This window comes from Lynx rufus, unplaced genomic scaffold, assembly GCF_022079265.1.
Source record: "Lynx rufus isolate CCGP_SWC_20201006 ecotype Redwood Valley unplaced genomic scaffold, mLynRuf1.p SCAF_4, whole genome shotgun sequence".
In the NCBI taxonomy this organism is placed as follows: domain Eukaryota; kingdom Metazoa; phylum Chordata; class Mammalia; order Carnivora; family Felidae; genus Lynx; species Lynx rufus.
This window is the reverse complement of record NW_025814856.1, coordinates 21,248,386-21,268,236: the sequence shown is the minus strand read 5'-3', so window position 1 is coordinate 21,268,236 and position 19,851 is coordinate 21,248,386. Positions and strand designations below refer to the sequence as shown.

General features: G+C 41.3%; 1 protein-coding gene and 1 pseudogene across 1 annotated transcript in view; both read left to right on the top strand.

The window, feature by feature from the left end:
• Positions 1–19,851, top strand: part of DCP1A (decapping mRNA 1A) — a 58,775-nt gene that overhangs the window by 17,298 nt on the left and 21,626 nt on the right. Inside the window, exons 4-5 of the mRNA XM_047094460.1 lie at positions 11,253–11,319; positions 16,919–17,057. Coding sequence (XP_046950416.1) covers positions 11,253–11,319; positions 16,919–17,057 — 206 coding nt within the window. The remainder of the gene's footprint in view (positions 1–11,252; positions 11,320–16,918; positions 17,058–19,851) is intronic.
• On the top strand, positions 4,800–11,245 carry LOC124524996 (60S ribosomal protein L10-like; annotated as a pseudogene).

Here is a 19,851-nt window from a genome sequence, read left to right as displayed (position 1 = left end):
TGTGACATTTCACAGCATCTCAAGAAGTCTCAAGGGATTTTACAAAGCCTCCAAATTAATTTGGATTCTCTTGATCTTATACATGCCGTATACCATTCCAGATGAGAAGCAGAATGAGATGTAACATCAAATCATAACGGGCTGCTGGATCTGCAAACTGCGCTCTCTGGGAAAATGGAAAACTCTTGCTCCTCAGCTTTTTCAGATTTCTCAATATTGGGGCACCTGGTGGTTCAGTCGATTAAGCATCTGACTTCAGCTCAGGTCATGATCCCGCGGTTCGTGAGTTCGAGCCCTGCGTCGGGCTCTGTGCTGACAGCTCAGAGCCTGGAGCCTGCTTTGGATTCTGTGTCTTCCTCTCTCTCTGCCCCGCCCCTACTCGCTCGCTCTCTGTCTCTCAAAAATAAACATTAAAAAAAAATCTTTAAAATTTCTCAGTATTAAGTAATCTAATGGCTTTAATCTTTTGACAGTCTTGTTTTGCACGATTTTAAAAGAAAGATGCTGTCATTTAAAAAGCAAAGGAAACACTTAATTTTTGATATTCTTTTCTGCATTTTGATGTTTTTCATGGAAGTACAACTTAAAAGTGATTAAATATCCTACCACACTCCCTAACTCTTTGGTGACTTGCCTGTACTGCATGACTTACTTGGGACAGCCGTTAACAGCTGCAAATATGGTGGGGGGTCCAATAGGTAGATAGTTTGCTTTTGTCTTGAGAAAAGCCACTTATAAATCAGGATGCCATCATTATTTGCCACAGCAAAATAATACTATATTGTCAAATCCTTAAATTGCTGTAGTTAATCAAGGAAAATTATGTCGGGATGTTTCAGCAAATGAATTGTTCACGGTATGTGTTGGGCCTTGGAGTGGAAGTTCTCTTGAGGGAAGAATACTTGGCTTTGGCTTGGAGACAGGTCCTCCGTGATCTGAGCTATCTGGTAACTTGTCTGTCTTTCCTCACCGGTGACAGTGACAGGCTCAGGGGCAGCTCTCAGGGCTTTCTTGCCAGTTGCATGCACTGTGCATTTGATATGTTGGCAGACAGAGCTGATTCTTGGATGCGTGTCTGAACCTCTACAGGTCCACTTTTGGCAGAATCGAGTGTGACTCTTATCCCGTACCCATTAAGCTATCGTTATGGCTTCCTTATCTTTATTTCTTCTGCAAACATGCCTTTGAAAGTGTTTGGGTCTCTTTTGGCAGTTTACTTGATAATGTACAAGAGTGGAAGGCGTGTGTCTTATTTCTAAATTCTAGAGTATTTCTTCAAGGGAAGAAGAGAGGATATAAGTAAAGTTTTGTCAACGTAAGTTGATAGTTCTGCTGGGTTTATTTTGATTATCCATATGGAATTCTTTCTTAAGAGTCGGGCTTTCAACCCCCTATGAAAACATTATTAAATGCCCCTGTTCAGCCCAAAGAATGTTCTGAGCCTAATGTATTGCATGTCACAAACTTTCTGATCAGTCTAAGTTACATGGGTGTGTCCATCAGAGGGAAACTGGAATCTGGTATTTGGACTCTAGTGTTTTGTGTGTTCTTTAGCCAAGGTTGGAAGAGGCATATTTAAAGAAAGATGGTTGCGTGTACTTGCCATATATGGAGTCTTTCAAAGCCCAATCTGATTACTCTATGTAGGAGCAATCCTTAGCCGCGAGGAATAGGAACATAACCAAAGATACTGCTTATATCTTGTCTGTAACAGAGCTTCCTCTGTGTTCCTTGTCAAAGGGATGTCAAAGCTAAATTTAATCTGTTTACTTACATGTAAAATATTCCAAGATTACTTGTTATTCATTAGACATTGATTCTGCTTGAAGCGTTGGTGGTGTTTTATAGTTCTGTGAACAGAAGAGGGGCTGTGAACCTGGATTCCAAACATGGAAAACTCTTCACATCAGGCTGCATGAAGGCTCAGAAAACAAAAGCCAACCTGGTAGTGTGGTAGTTAGTGTGCACAGTCACCTGCAGGACACATAGCCAGACGTGGAGCCCAACAGTCAAGGACGGTTTTAGTGAAATTGAAGGGTTTCTCTACCAGAGAACAGGTTAGGAAAAAAATTCACGTTGATGATTTCATTCATAAATGAAGCCATTCACTCACTGTATCAATGTTTTCACTCTCTTTGCAAGGACAACTGAAAAAAATCCAATTAAACTTTTATTTCTGTCAAAAAAGGAACTTTAAAGTTGTGATTGGCCGTGAATGTTTTTGTAGAACATAATGACGTTAATTCAGCATGAAACAAAAATTGCCATTAAAAAGCTTTTGTACACTGAAAACTATAAGACATTAATGAAGGAAGTCGAAGAAAACACAAAGAATTGGGAAAATATTTCATGCTCCTGGATTAGAAGGAGTAATATTGTTAAAATGTCTATACTGCCTTAAGCAATCTACAGATTGAGTGTATTTCGTATCAAAATTGCCATGACGTTTTTCACAGAAATAGAATAAACGATCCTAAAATTTGTATGGAACCACAAAAGACCCCAGATAGCCAAACTTGAGGATGAAAAAATCCAGAGGTATCACAGACCCAGATTTCAAGATAAACTACAGAGCTGTAGTATGCAAAACAGTATGGTACTAGCACAAAAATAGACACATAGATCAGCGAAACAGAAGAGAGTACCCAGCAATAAACCCACACATATATGGTCGAGCTAATTTCCAACAAGGGAACCAAGAATATACCATGGGGAAAAGACAGTCTGTTCAGTAAATGGTGTTGGGGAAAGTGGACAGCTACCTGCTACTATCTTATCTTACACCATACACAAGAAATAAATTCGAAATAGATTAAAAACTTGAATGTAAGACCTGATACTGTGAAACCCCTAGAGGAAAACATAGGTGGTAAGCTCCTAGACATCAGTTTTGGCAATGATTTTTTGGATTTGACACCAAAAGCAAAGGCAGAAAAAGCAAAAATAAACAAGTGAGACTATATCAGACTAAAAGCTTTTGCGGAGCAGAGGAAACCTTCAACAAAATAAAAAGGCATCCTACCAAACAAGAGAAAAATGTTTGCAAGTCATATATCTGATATGGGGCTAATATCCAAATTATATAAAGGACTCATGCATCTCAATAGCAAAAGAACAATCTGATTAAAAAGTGGGCAGAAGATTTGAACAGACATTTTTCCAAAGAAGACATACACATGGCAAACAGGTACATGAAAAGATGCTCCACATCACTAATATCAGGGAAATGCAAATTAAAACCACAGTGAGGTTACTCCACACGTGTTAGAATGGCTCTTGTCAAAAATACAAGAAATAACAGGGACACCTGGGTGGCTGAGTCAGTTGAGCATCTGACTGTTGATTTCAGCTCAGATCATGATATCATGGTTCGTGATATCAAGCCCGGCATCTGGCCGTGCACTGACAGCACAGACCCTGCTTGGGATTCTCTGTCTTCTCTCTCTGCCCCTTCCATGCTCAAACTCTCTCTCTCTCTCAAAATAAATAAATAAAACTTTAAAAAAATATATAAGAAACAACAGGTGTTGGAGAGGATGTGGAGAAAAGCAAACCTTCATGCACTGTTGCTAGGACTGTAAATTGGTGCATCTATTATGGAAAACAGTATGGAGATTTCTCAAAAAATTAAAAATGAAACTACCATATATGATCTGGCAATTCCACTTCTGGGTATTTATCCGAAAAAAAATGAAAACACTAATTTGAAAAGATATGTGCACTTCTGTGTTTATTGTAGCGTTATTTACAATGGCCAGAATGTGGATATAACCTAGGAGTCCATCAATGGATGAATGGAAGAAGAAAATGTATATATACACAATGGAATATTATGCAGCCATTAAAAAATTGAAACCTTACGTTTTGCAACAATATAGATGGACCTTGAGGACATCATGCTAAAATGAAGTAGATCAGATAGAAAAAGATAAATATTATATGATCTCACTAATGTGTGGAATCTTTAAGGAAGAAAAAAAAAAAAAAAAAACAGGATGCCTGGGTGGCTTAGATGGTTAAGTGTCCAGCTCTTAATTTCGGCTCAGGTAATGATCTCACAGTTTGTGAGTTCGAGCCCCTCATCAGGTTCTGTGCTGATAGCGCAGAGCCTGCTTGGGATTCTTCTCTCCCTCTATCTCTCTGCCTGTCTGTGCTCACTCTGTCTCTCTCTCTCTTTCAAAATAAATAAACTTAAAAGCTCATGGATATAAAGAACAGATTGATGGTTGCCTGAGGTGGGGGGAGGGGAGATCAAAAGGTACAAATTTCCAGTTACGAAATGAGTAAGTTATGGGGATGTAATATACAGCATGGTGACTATAATTCTATATTCTGTCATCCTTTTATTGTATGTTTTTTAACTTATTTATACTCTTTTATGTGTTAGTTTAGTCTATAAGCATAATTAAAGCTCATTAAGTTTTTGTTTTATAAAAAAATGTGTTCTTTCATGTAATGAGGCAATGGCTGTGTGGTGTCGAGACCACTGGCCTAAGAGTGAGAGTACCTGAGTTCTAGCCACAGTGCCAAGACTGTTTTCTTCTGATTTGTAATAAGCTATTTAGCCTTTCCATGAACCTCAGTTTCCATCCATAAAAGTGCACAGTGAGACTTCTGATCCAAACAAGATGGCCTAGACTTACTTGTCTCTCCTTGCTTCTCCCTGTTAAGTACAACTATAAAACCCAGAAATAACACAAGAGACAATCAGTAGAACTCTGAAAGGTGGAAAGGGGAAGACTCACAACTGGCAAAACAGCACAGCAACAGGGTCTTACAACCCTCTCACCCAACAGAAGATGGGGACCCAGGCCTGGTATTTGCTGACCTCCAACCTAGCAACACAGGACAGGTCAGGTAGGCTCATTCCCCTCCTGGATCAAGTGGTAGTCCTGCCAACAATATCAGGTGAGCCCAGAAAACTGGCAGAAAGGATTAGAGGAGCCCTGCTGACAATGAGTGGCCACCAGGGGGAGTGCTTTCCCTCCCACCCACGAAGGGGAGGGAGGGGTGGAGGAGGAGTCCCATCACTGGCCTAGTCTGGGAAGCAGTCTTCATCTGTGAAAGTCAGAGGCTCTCTTCCAGGACAGGCACACCAGGTGGCCTAGCCATGGGGAACTCCTCCCACACCTTCAAGATACTTGGCTGAGAGCCGACTAAATTCTTACTTCAAGAAATTATAAAAAGAAGAGGAAATTAAGCTCAAAGCATACAGAAGTAAGGAAAGAATGAAGATAAGAGCAGAAGAAATCAATGGCATTGAAAATATGAAAAGAGAAAAATTAGTGAAACACTAAGCTGGGTTTTTAGAAAACTTTTAAGTTTATTTTGAGAGAGACAGAGACAACACAAGTGGGGGAGGGGCAAAGAGAGGGAGGGAGAGAGAAAATCTCAAGCAGGCTCCTCACTGTCATTACAGAGCTCCGTGTGGGGCTCAAACCCACGAAGCAATAAGATCATGACTTGAGCCGAAACCAAGAGCTGGACGTTTAACTGACTGAGCCACCCAGGCACCACAAATTAAAAAAAGATCAATAAAATTCACAAACCTTTTTAGCAATACTAAGAAAAATAAAACACAATGTACCAGAATCAGGAATGGAATAGTAGGTATCACTATAGATTCTCCAGACATTAAAAGGGTAATAAGCTAATGCTGTGAACATTTAAGTACTTTATTTTTCTTTAATGTTTTTTTTCACATTTTTTAAAATTTATTTTTGATAGACAGCACAAGTGGGGGAGGGGCAGAGAGAGACAGAGACACAGAATCCGAAGCAGGCTCCAGGCTCCAAGCTGTCAGCACAGAGCCCAACACGGGGCTTGAACTCACAAACTGTGAGATCATGACCTGAGCCAAAGTCAGACGCTCAACTGACTGAGCCACCCAGGCACCCCCTGTGAACAGTTTTATAGTCATAAACTTGATAACTTGGAAGAAATGGACCAGTTCCTTGAAAACCCAAACTACAAAATTCAACCAAGACAAAATAGATAACATGAATAGTCCTATAGCCATTGAAGAAATTGAATTCATAATTCAAAAGAAAAAAATCTCCAGGCCTAGATGGTTTTACTGGAGAATTCAAAGAGGAGTTAACACTAATTTTACATAGTTTCTTCCAGAAAACAGACAAGGAGGGAACAATTTTCAACTGATTTTATAAAGCCAGTATTACTCTGATACCCAAACTAGGCAGACAGTACAATAAAAGAAAACCACAAACCAGTATCTCTCAAGAAGTAGGTTAAAAAGGGGGCACCTGGGTGGCTCAGTTCGTTGAGCATGTAACTTTGGCTCAGGTCACGATCTCACAGTTTGTGAGTTCAAGCCCTGTGTTGGGCTCTGTGTCGACATCTCAGAGCCTGGAGCCTGCTTCAGATTCTGTGTTTCCCTCTCCCTCTGCCCCTTCCCTGCTTGCACTCTGTGTCTCTCTCAAAAATAAATAAACATTAAAAAACAAAAAAATTTTTAGAGAAGTAAGTTAAAAAAAATCCTCAGCCAAATATTAGCAAACTCAACAATATAGAGAAAAGGGTTTTATTCCAGATCTGCAAAGCTGGTTCAGTATTGAAAATAAGGGGCGCCTGGGTGGCTCCATCAGTTTAGCACCTGACTCTTGGTTTCAGCCCAGGTCATGATCTCACAGTCATGAGATCGAGCCTCTTGTCAGGCTCTGCACCAAGTGTAGAGTCTGCTTGGGATTCTCTCTCTCCCTCTTTCTCTGCCCCTTCTCCACTTGTGCGCACACACATGCCCACTCTCTCAAAAATAAACATTTTAAAAAAATACATTGAACATCAGTTTAATCCACCATATCAAAAGACTAAAGATGAAATAGAAATATCACATGATCATATTTAGTGTTTTTGATGCAGGGAAAAAACCCATGTCCATGCATGATAAAAACTCTTAAGTTGGGAATAGAAGTAAATTATGTGATCTTGATAAAGAGCATCTGCAACAGCCTTACAGCCAGCATTATACTTACAGTGAAAGGCTGAATGTTTTCCCTTTAAGATTGAGAACAAGGCAAGGATGTCCACTGTCAACACTGCTGTGCAACATAGCACTGAAAGTTCTAACCACTGCAATAAGGCAAGAAAGAAAAATAGGCCTACATACTGGAAGAGAAAGGGGAGAAAAATAATAAAAATGTTATTCGCAGATAACAGACTAAGTACAAATTCCTAGAACTAATTAGTAAGCTTGGTAAGATATGAGAATACAAGATCAACATTCAAAACTCAGTCACAATTAAAAACTACTATTTAGGGGCACTGGCTGGCTCGGTCGGCAGAGCATGCGACTCTTGATCTCGGGGTCATGAGTTAGAGTCCCACAGTGGGTGTAGAGATTACTTAAAAAGATAACCTTAAAAACAAGCCACCATTTATAGCCCTTACAAAGTTAAGTACTTAGGCATAAATTTAACAAAACATGTACAGGATCTGTGTGCTGAAAATTACTGATGAAAGAAATCAAAGAAGATCTAAATAAATGGAGAGATAGACTGTACTTGTGCATTGAAGTACTCCACATAGTACAAATTCACCTATTCCCAAATTGCTCTGTAGGTTTAAAGCACTTTCTTCTATCAAAATCCCAACAATGTTTTTTGTAGGCATAAACAAACTTATTCTAAAACTTCTATGGAAGGGGCGCCTGGGTGGTGCAGTCGGTTAAGCGTCCGACTTCAGCCAGGTCACGATCTCGCGGTCCGTGAGTTCGAGCCCCGCGTCAGGCTCTGGGCTGATGGCTCGGAACCTGGAGCCTGTTTCCGATTCTGTGTCTCCCTCTCTCTCTGCCCCTCGCCCGTTCATGCTCTGTCTCTCTCTGTCCCAAAAATAAATAAACGTTGAAAAAAAATTAAAAAAAAAAAAAAAAACTTCTATGGAAAAGCACAGGCCGTAGAAGATAAAACAATTTGGAAAAGCATAAAGTGGGGGGGAATTATTAAGGCCTACTATATAGCACAAGAATCAAGACAGTGTGGTACTGGTGGAGGAATAAACACATAAATAGGATAAAATAAATCTGGAAATAGACCCACACAAATATACCCAACTGATATTTGACAAAGGTACAAAATACTCCTCAATAAAGAGAGGAGAGCATTTTCAACAAATAATGCTGGATAGAACATTTAGACCAAAAGAAAACCTTAACCTAAACCTTTTTATGCAAAAATTAACTGAAAATCAATTACCAACTGATGGAGCGCCTGGGTGGCTCAGTTGGTTAAGCGTCTGACTTCGGCTCAGGCTGTGATGTCATGGTTCTTGGGTACAAGCCCGCATCAGGCTCTGTGCTGACAGCTTAGAGCCTGGAACCTGCTTCAGATTCTGTGTCTCTCTTTCTCTCTGCTCCTGACCCTCCCCCCCCCCAAATCTTTCTCAAGAATAAATAAAACATTTTAAAAAATCGATTACCTATTGAAATGTAAAACTATAAACCTTTTAGGAAAAATCATAGAAAATTTTGTTACTGTGGGTCCATCAGGAAAGAATCCTTGACACCAAAAGCATGATCCATAAAAGGAAAAATTGGTAAGTTGGACCTTGTCAAAATTAAAAATCTTTGCTCTGGCAGGACCTTACTAAGAATGAAAAACAAGCTCCAGATAGAAAATACCTTCAAACCACATATCCAAAAAAGGCCTAGTATCTTGAATATCTAAAGAACTCATAAAATTCAACAGTAAAAAACGTCCAATTAGAAGGGGCAAAAGACATGAACAGACATTTGACTAAACAAAATATGGATGACAGAGAAGCACATGAAAAGATGTTCAGCATCATTAGCTTCTAGGGAGATGTAAACTAAAACCACAGTGAGATGCCACTATATACCTGTCAGAATGGATGAAGTTAAAAATAGAAGAACAGATGCTGGCAAGGATGCAGAGAAACTGGATTGCTCATATGTTGCTGGTAGGAATATAAAATAGTACCAACACTCTAGAGAACAGAGTTTCTTCTTTAAACTGGACATGCAACTTCTGTGACTCAGTAACTGTGCTTTGGGGCATTTAACCCAGAGATGAAGACTTACATTCACACGAAAATCTGTGCATGAACTTTCATAGCTGCTTATTTGTTAATAGCTCAAAACTGGAAACACACCACGTGTCCATCAGTGGATGAACATTTGAACAGGTATGGCCACACCATGAAATACTACACAGCCGAAAAAGAGTGGGGGTGGGGATGAACAGTTGGTGCAAGCAACAACTTGGATGAATATCCAGAGAATTATGTTGGGTTAGAAAACTCAATCTCAAAAAGTTGCATGTTATATGATTCCTTTATATTCTGTAACATTCTTGAAATGACAACATTAAAGAAACAGAACAGATTAGTGTGTCTGCCAGGAGTCAGAGATGGAGAGGGACCAAGGGAAGAGGGTGTGGCTATAAAAGTCCACCAGGGATCTTTGTGGCCACAGCAATGTTCTGTAACTTGACTGTATCAATGTCAGAAGCCTGGCTGTGAAATCATACTATAGTTTTACCAAACGTTACCAATGGAAGAAACAAAGGGCACATACAGTCTCTGTTTTTTTTTTCCAAGTGTGTGTGAAGCTACAATTATTTCAAAATTAAAAGTTTAATTTAGCCCTTTTCCTTTGGAGCACCACTGAAAATCCTGGTGTCGCCATGGTGTTACCGGTATGTAAGAACCGGTATTGTAAGAACATACCCAAAGTCTCACTTCGGCAGAAGTGTCCCTGATGCCAATATCCACATCTTTGACCTGGGGCAGAAGAAGGCAAATGTGAATGGGTTCCCACTATGTGGCCACATGACATCAGATGAATATGAGCAGCTCTCCTCTGAAGCCCTGGAGACTGCCTGTATTTTTGCCAGCAAGTACATGGTGAAAAGCTATGGCAAAGATGGTTTTCATATCCAAGTGCAACTCCACCCCATCCCCATCATCTGTATCAACAAGATGTTGTCCTGTGCTGGGGTTGACGGGCTCCAGACAGGTATGTGGAGTGCCTTTGGAAAACCCCAGGGCACATGGTTAGGGTCCACAGTGGCCATGTCATCATGTCCTTCCAGAAGCATGTGATTGAGGCCCTACGCAGGGCCAAGTTCAGGTCCTCTGGCCACCAGAAGATCTTCATTTCCAAGAAATAGGGCTAAGTTTAATGTGGACAAATTTGGAGACATGATGGCTGAAAAGCAGCTCATCCCAGTTGGCTGTGGGGTCAAATACATCCCTACTCATGGCCTCTTAGACAAACGACAGGCTCTGCACTCATGAGAACCTCAGCACTGCTCCCTCCTTATTCATGCCCACCAATAAATTCTACTTCCTGTCTTAAAAAAAAAAGTTTAATTTTTAAAAAAAGACATAATGATATCTGCACTGCCTGTACCAGTCATTTTAAGTATGAAGGAAGGTGCAGCCTGGGCCAAGCTGTGAGTATCATGGTGGGCGCACGTGGTAGCAATGAGCCATAGCTATTCATATGTTTGTTTTGACTTACAATTCAGTATTTCTGTCCCACCTTATCCAGAAAGTGTTTACAGTGGTTTTTATGTATTGTTAACCTTTAATTATAAAGTTCATTTATCTATTCACCAAATAGTTTTTGAAGGTTTTCTTAGTGTTGATCACACCACACGTGCTGGGAATGAAAAAGGAAAAGAAGTGTGATAGACTGAGCTCAGCCCCAGCATTTCCATTTCCTGCGTGAACGATGTTGATCATAGGCTGGATCTGGAGCTGGTGTTTGTTTTTATTGTAATTACTGATTCCATATTTCAAGCTTCGAAAGATTGATGGAGGTTCTGTTGTTTGGTTCTGCTGGTGGGTGAACTTGGTTTTCGATAATTAAGACACTTTTTTTCACATTTCACTGTCAATTTGAAATGCATCTCACAATGTTGATTCTTAGTTTAACAGCACTTTCCTTTCTTAGTAACACAGAAAATAATGGTACCTCTTACACTTAGTGGCACCTTAGGCTCAATGAGATCTGGAAATCATGTCTGAAAACTTTCTTTCGCAATTTTCATCTGAATATTTTACCTATCTTAATTTTATTAATAATTTTATTAAGCAGTTTAAGGGAGAGGCTTTTTTTTCTTTAGAGGAACTCTTAACAATTTGAGGGTTTGATGGTAAATTCTGTTGGTGGTGAATTCTCTGACATTCCGTGGTAATAATATAGTATTTACGTATACTCAAATGTTGAAACCACATTTCCCATTATCTTTTTTTCTCCTTTGTTTTTCAAGTGTCGATATACAGCATCTGGTTTTACGATAAGAATGACTGTCACCGCATAGCCAAACTCATGGCCGAGTAAGTATTTCGTTTACAACATAGATCTAATTAATGATATATGAGAGATGAAAAAATTACTTTCCCCCTCGCTTCTGTTTGCTACTGAGTCTACTAATTTGTTTCTCCCCTGATTTCCTGCTTATTGTCCAAAAATCGGAAGAGGCAGAAAAGCTTAAAACTAGAATTATCTGTAACCCTACTACTCCCATTGTTAGTGTTTTAGTCTGTTTCCTTCCCGTCTTTTTATTTGTACATTAGGTCGTGTGTGGTGGTTTTTTACAAAAATAGATCACCCTGTACCTCCTACTTTTCAGTTCAACAGCCTTTTTCCAGTTTACGCTAAAGAGTCCTCTGTGGTATTTGTAATTTTATCCAGTCCTGAAGACAAATCTTAATTTAACCAAACCCTTATTGTTAAGCATGTGCTTAGGGCTGACCCCAGAGGACGCTATCACGCCCAGGGCACAGGCAGGCGGCGCTAGGCTCTGGCGAGACGAGTGGTGCGGCGCTCCGCAGCCAGTAGAGAACTCCTGCCTGCGCCTCCTTGACGTGAACTCCGCTGTGGCGCCGACTCTAGGTGTAGTGGTCCCCCAGTTCACTGATGGGCTGTGTTCCAGGAGATGCTTTGTATGTCAGAATCTTGGAATTGGAAAGCAATTTCATTGAATGAGAGTTCTAAAGGGTGGCTTACTGTCTTTTCTCAAGCTAGCCCGCAGGAGCCACCCCTCATCTGGCTTCTCTGTGCTGCTGGTGCTGCTGGTCTGGGTTCTGGGAGCCCGAGACACCGTGGCGCTGGAGGGGCCTGCGGTTCTGTGGCCACCAGTGTATTCTGGCTCACCTGTGTTTCCTTTTCGGTTTTTGCCTAAATCTCCCCAGAGATGTGAACCCCCACCCCATCATCGGAATTCCTTTCGTTCTCCTGCAAGGTTTTTATCTACATCTTTGGAAGAAAACTCTTAATTTTTTAAGAAACAGTCCAATTTCACACTAATTTCTGTAAAAGTGTAAATAAATAAGCCCCAAACCTCAATTCCAGGCATATTTGCATTTTAAAAGAAGCCCATATGGCTAAAGCAAAGTTTTAATCGAAGACCACTGTCATGTCCTGATTGGATGTCTGTCCGCCTTCTGCTTTGATGGCTCTGGCCGTGAGCTCACAGGATAGGCTGTGTTTATTACTGTGGGCATACACCCCTGAAGACATTGTTCCAAATGAACTTGCATCAGTCATGTTGGAAAACATGTTGCCTCTCTAGAAACACCCCTCCTTCCTTCCTTTCCTTTCCTTTCCTTCCTTTCTTTTTTTTTTTAATTTATTTATTTTTTTAATGTTTTTATTTATTTTTGAGACAAAGAGAGAGCATGAGCAGGGGAGGGGCAGAGAGAGGGGGAGACACAGAAGCAGAAGCAGGCTCCAGGCTCTGAGCTGTCAGCACAGAGCCTGACGCGGGGCTCGAACTCACAGACCGTGAGATCATGACCTGAGCCAAAGTCGGACGCTCAACCGACTGAGCCACCCAGGCGCCCCCTTCCTTCCTTTCTTTTATTGTTTTACTTATTTTTGAAAGAGAGAGAGAGAGAGAGAGAGAGAGAGAGAGAGCAGGGGGAGGGGCAGAGAGAGAGGGGGACAGAGGATCCGAAGCAGGCTCTCTGGCTCTGCACTGACAGCAGAGAGCCCGACGTGAGGCTCCAGCTCACTAACCTCAAGGTCATCATCTGAGCTTTGCGAAGTTGGACACATAGCAACTGAGCACACTATTTTTACAACACCTTGTCCCTGGAAATGAATTAAAACTACTTTTTTTACAAAGCCATTTACTTATTTGATGACTACTTTTTGTATTTTTGAAAGTGACAGCAAAGGCAGTTTACTTCAAATTACTTAGAAGACACAGATGTATTGATTCTTGGGTCTGAAATCCAGAATATTTTTCTGAAATATCTAAACTTTGGAATATGTTAGTATATAGACTTTCTCCTGCAGGTTGAGAACTTTTGGGCCCCAAGTAAGAAATAGGTTTCTTTTAGCTTTAATAGCTACTTACAGGAAACCATTTTGAGCTTTTGTCTAAACTGTCAGGGCCAGTGGTACCCCTCATACAAGACTTCAGGTGGTAAATGAGGCAGAAGACTGAAGGCCTATCTGAAAATATTGTACCGAAACCAAAAGTAGGATGAGGAAGTAGAAACAGAAAGCAAAAGGGAAAAGGAGCATTTGAGTTTCTTTCACAAGAAATGCCCAAAAGAAGCACATTTGCTTATGCTTCCAGCTGGTTTTACTAGAAGCAGGGGAGTTATTGAAAGTGATTAGAGAGTGCCCTCATGAAACTGTTAGTAATGAGTTTTCAAGTGCCTGGCCTATTTATGGCCGAAGAGAACACCTTATATGTTAACATGAACTTTGTGATAAATGGTGTTGTGGTCACCAAAGATAAAGAAAAGACTACTTTATCTTTCTTTGCTCTGACTTTGCCTGTGTACAGCCTCTGTTTGCTACATAATTCAGATTATTATCTCTGCCCACCAGAAATACAGGTGTGTATTGGCAGATTGTGTGTGTGTCTCAATAAATGTGCCTGTCGGTGCCCATTCTGTTAAATCACTGTTTCAACAGCTGCAATATAATAAAAATTCTCCAAGTAAAGAAGTTGACTTATTCCAAAAGATGTTTATAAAAACTGAGAAGCTCTGCGGTAGAGCATGCACACCTCTAGACCTGTACTGTATCCGAATTTAGAAATCCTCTCTGGTCAGTGGCAGGGTTGAAAATCCACTAAACTTGGGAAATGCTGACTCTTCTAAAGAGGAAATCCACCCTGCCGGAAACTCTTCCTAACAATAAATACTTGTTTGAACGGTTGCCTACGAAGACTGAAATTTGGAGAACTCATGGAAGTGAGCCTTATTCCTGATTTATGGTAGTCTTGAGGGCATATTTGAGAAGACGGTGCTCCTAAGAGAGTTTGGATTGGAAGAGGCCTGATAGAGTCCCGGCATCTTTCCTGTCCTTTCTTGCCTGGACATGCTGTTGAAAGCAGAAGTGAACATTGTAAAGAGGCCTGTTCCACCGGTCTAATAGTGGTGACTGTTAGAAATGTTTTTGGGGCACCTGAGTGGCTCAGTGGGTTGAGCGTCCAACTTCAGCTCAGGTCATGATCTCACAGTTCACGAGTTCAAGCCCCGCATCGGGTTCTGTGCTGACAGCTCAGAGCCTGGAGCCTGCTTTGGATTCTGAGTCTCTCCCTCTCTCTCTGCCCCTCCCCCACTTGTACTCTGTCTCTCTCAAAAATCAAACATTTTTTTAAAATTAAAAAAAAGAAAGAAAGAAATGTTCTTTTGGGGGGGGCGCCTGGCTGGCTCAATCAGTAGAGCATGCAGTTCTTGATCTCAGAGTCTTGAATTGCAAACCCCATGTTGGGCATAAAGCTTACTTTATAAAAAAAAAAAAACAACTTTGAACCAAAATTACAGATCCAGATCCAGTCTGGAGCAGGGATGAGGGGAATACCAGGATGGACAAACCAGGCAGCCTGGCAAGAGGGAGGAGAAAGAAACAGGCTGTGTGACCGGAGTCTTCAATGAAGGTGAATTCAAGCTGGTGCAGCTTGTAACTGAGTATAAATACAAGTCTCTTGAAATAGCACTTTTTTTCCCCCTCGTTATTAAAGGAGTGCCTGTTAATTATGGAAAATGAAGAAATGGACAAAAAAGGAAAGGGAAATTGCTTGTGATCTTACCATCAAGAAATAACCAACGTATATCTCTCCAGTCTTTTTCTCCTTTGCAACAGGCCTCACAGTTGGGGCCATATAGTCTTTCTTGTCTGGTATGGATATAAATGAGACAATATGGATGCTAATTAGTCTGATCTTCATATCACATACCAGTCTTCTTTCATTCTACTGTAAAGTCTGTGACTGTACATTTATTTCAGAAATAATCATCGTATTCAGAGCTATAAGCATCTAGATAGAGAAATAACACCATTACTTCAAAGCAAGATCTTCTAAACAGAAATCTAGCCTTAGGAGAAGATTCTGGTCAAGTAAATTTGGGGAAATGTATAAGCCCACCCTTCTTGGAGAATCAAATATACTTTAGTACATTAAAAACTCAGATTTCTGAGTCTGCTGTTTAAAAAAAAAAAAAGTGCTGGGGCGCCTGGGTGGCGCAGTCGGTTAAGCGTCCGACTTCAGCCAGGTCACGATCTCGCGGTCCGTGAGTTCGAGCCCCGCGTCAGGCTCTGGGCTGATGGCTCGGAGCCTGGAGCCTGTTTCTGATTCTGTGTCTCCCTCTCTCTCTGCCCCTCCCCCGTTCATGCTCTGTCTCTCTCTGTCCCAAAAATAAATAAACGTTGAAAAAAAAAAATTAAAAAAAAAAAAAAGTGCTTAATACTCTTTAACCCAGTGTTTTCAAATAAAAGAACCATCCCACGCACATGAATGGGAGCTCCTACGCAGGTTGTTTTAAAGCAGTGAACTGACACTGAAGTGGCCTATTCTTGTCCTATTCCTGTTGTTCAAAAAAACCCAAGGGGGCACCTGGGTGGCTCAGTCGGTTAAGCAGCTGACTTCGGCTCAGGTCATGATCTCGAGGTCCGTGAGTTCGAGCCCCGCATCGGGCTCTGTGCTGATAGCTCAGAGCCTGGAGCCTGTTTCAGATTCTGTGTCTTCCTCTCTCTGACCCTCCCCCGTTCACACTCTGTCTCGTCTCAAAAATAAATAAACATTAAAAAAAAAAAATTAAAAAAAAAAAACAACCAAGAAACAGATGTTCTGCTACTGAATTGTTTTATTGCCTGTCCTTATCACCATCCAGAAAGTTTTCAGCTTATACAATAATCAAGTTGTCCTGTGCCCATAATATCCTGTGGCAGGTAATCCTGTTCATTAGAGCTGGGATTAAAACCTAAATGAATCTTAAAAAGAAAAAGACCCCAGCCCTCTCTGGCATTCTTAACCCTCAACTTTTCTTGCTTTATTTTCAAGTGCAGAATTAGCCTGAGCACCAATCAGAATGAATAGCACTGCCATGATCACCCTGACCTCACCACCCACTTGGTGATTTCTAAGGAGAGAATAAGGGAAACCTTTGAAGATTTGCTGAAATCTTTTTTTTTTTTTTAAGAAGCTCCTCTCCCTCCCTCTCCCTCCCTCTCTCTCCCTCTCTCTCTTTCTCTCTCCTTCTCCCTCCTCCCCCCTCCCCCAGTCCAGTGTCAGTACAGACTTTCCACAGTGGTTGCTCAGCTATGCAGCCTGCCTGTGTCTTGCTGACTACATGCTTTTGAAAATGTACTTCACCTGGTAGTTTGAGTTTGAGACTTCAAAAAAGAGAAATAATTTGGTCATTTTTAACATATCTGCTCCTACCATCTCTAGAAAAGAATTCTGTACTCTGCCCTTCTAACAGTGAGACACATCAGTTGGCATTGTTGCACGTGAGCTGGTAAAGCAGTTAGTTATGTACTCCCAATACAGACCGAGGCCCTGCAATTGTACTGGGAGGAAGCATATCCTATGACATTCTTCCCGTATCCTCGGAAGACAAACACCAGGAGAGTTCGTGGGTCAGATTGTGCCTAAAGAAGTCTTTCTAAAATCTGGTTCTCCTTCTCTAGTGTGGTAGAAGAGGAGACACGGCGGTCCCAGCAAGCTGCTCGGGACAAACAGAGTCCCAGCCAGGCTAACGGCTGCAGTGACCACAGGCCCATCGACATTCTGGAGATGCTAAGTAGAGCCAAGGATGAATATGAGAGGGTGAGACGGACTGGGAGGACCAAGAGGGGAGAAGGAGGCAGGTGGGGAGTAGGGGGAGGGGGCGTGGGGGCATGTGCTGGGAAAGTCACCTCTAGGCCAGCAGAGATAATTAGTCCAGAAAGAATACATGTCTTACAGTTTTTAGCCTAAAAGGGAAAGAAATTTGCTTACGTCCAAGCCCTTGACTTGGTGTGAAAGTTTAGAATGCTCTTTTTCTGTTCCCATAAAATTACTGAAAATGGTTTCAGGGTGCAAAAGTTAGCCTGCAGCAGGTAGTTCTTCAAAAGCTTCTTGCCTGTTCTTCACCCCTGTGGCCTCTGCTAGGGCTTAGGAATATGTGTAGCCTGATCATTTGCACCTGCTAATACAAAGGGTATACTTATGGTCTGCAGTTGGTGGTAGGTTCACAGCCTTCATTAAGCATTATTTGGAATTCTACCCACGTGTGAAGCTTTTCTAGATTTTTTTTTTCTGTATATTAGTTTAAAAGTGAAAGGATGGCGTTTTCTCCCTGAAATTGAATAAAATGGAAGTTGTAGTGCATTTGTTAACTTATTCACTACACACTTACGAACCATCCACTATGCGTCAAGCAGTGGGCATTTCATTAGTGGTCTTCAAACCGCATGGCTTTGGAACTGCCCTGACTTATCACTTGACACGGGCCCCTGAGAGCTTCACGCTTCATAGGAGGCAGACTGAAGGTTTCCACTGCTGCGCTTTGTTTCAGTGGAATTGTAATTGTCACCTTACTCTTTACTGATATGTGATTAAGTACTTTTCTTTTGTTTTTTGTGTAATCCTCACCTCACCAAAAGTTCCAGGGACAGGTGTGAAAAGCACTCTCTATGGTGTGTTTCCCAAACAATTCTGCTCTAACACTAGCCTCTACATAGTTAACAGGTGACCCTTAGGAAAGGTTCCAGTTGGTCAAGTGAGTTAAGGAAATGTTGTTAACATGGCTCCTCCTCCCCCATCCTCCTGGGGCTTTGGGCTTTGCAATGCTCAAGACTCTGAGGGGCCCTACAATAAGTACAGCAGCACCGATTCCCAGGTTGATCAACTATGGGACCATTTTTCTCATATTCCACTTCAGCATCTCAAGAATCTAGAGTTTAGGGAGCAGACTTTGAAACAGTGCTCTGGAAGGTAGTTTCCTCCAGCAAAGGAAAAGTCCTATTCAAACACCAAAGGAAATCTCACTTCTGAGGTAGAGAAGTGTACATTAGAGCCCCTGAGAAGTTCAAGTTGCATCAAATTCCTCAGTGTCTCATAGAGAATTAAGAGGAATTTATGGAACTCTAAAAATTAATACAGGAAAAGCAGTCATCTCTGTAGTGGATGCATGAACACTTAGGATCCTAACTGGATGAGAATAAATTCCGAGAATAATTTTCTGTTCTTTTAGGTCACCTTATATTCCCCCAAATTCCCTCTCATATCCTTAATGAGATCTGGCTATCTATATAGATGCCTTGTTCTGTTTTTATAGAGGCCTTTTTGTGTTCTGAGAACAGGTAGCTAATAAATCCAGGGCTCTGTCACGCATTCCTAGTGATGACTAGATCACGGTGCCACACGGGACAGAAAGCGTAGGTGCTGTGCACCAGAGCTGGTGCTCTGGGAGGTAGCCTGGCTTACTCCTCAGCCTAAGAAGCAAGTAGCCACAAAATGAAAGAAGGAACAGAGCCTTGGTTTTGTCCACAAAGCTATAAAGGAACTCTAGATCAAGCAGGCAATCTGAAAATGTGACACATTGCAAAAGGTAAGAATGTGGAGAGCACGGTAATTACCGTTGTAAAGAAAATTCCCCCATGCTATGGAATAAGTAAAATGATGTCTATGGTTAGATTAAAACTAATAAACCTTTGGGAATTTTGTAAATCTTTGGTACTTCCTTTTTATAATGCATTCTTTCTGGTTTTGAAAACTGTCTGTAAATAGGTGGAGCTTCCTGAAAGAGCAGGTTTTTTTCGTGTCCACACTTGCCTGTCATCCAACCAAATGGGAGTTGGAATTCGCAGTGACCTGTGAATTCATAGCCAAGTGTTTGCATGGGCGCTCTCAGCTGCCACGCAGCTCCAGATGGCCCTTTGTTTATCTGTAGTAGAGACTTAGATTGACAGTCTAGGGCAGAGGTGCAAGCCATGCCTCAGTGATGGCATGTAACCCCAATCCTAAATCTCCCCCACCCACCGTGAATGAAATTCCACGCTTTGGGGTGAAGGATTTATAGTAAAGACTGTTGGGAAATTAAAACTCTATAGTAAACATTGTCTCCTAAAGTCCTATAGTTTGTTTTAACCAACTTACCTTTTTTAAAGGTAAGTAACAGGCCCCCAGGTGGCTCAGTCGGTTGAGCGTCCAACTTTGGCTCAGGTCACGATCTCATGGTTCATGAGTTTGAGCCCCGCGTCAGGCTCACTGCTATCAGCATGGAGCCCACTTTAGATCCTCTGTCCCCCTCTCTCTCTGCCCCTCCCCTGTCATACTCTCTCTCTCAACAATAAACAAAACATTAAAAAGTAATAATAATAAAGGTAAGAAAGATAGCTAAAGCCACAATCCTTTACAGCGGCCCCTTACTGAGTTGCTTGTAGCCACAGGATATAATCCTGGATTTTGGTTGAGAGGTTGTTTCTATTTCATATTTAAAGATTAGAGTAAAAGAAAAAAACATAATCCCACCACCTAGAAATAATCACTGATAATACTTTGTATCCTTCCAAAAATATGTGTAAATGTGTCCCAGAGTGTGTGGTATGCTTCTCTACACTAGTTTTATTATTAACTA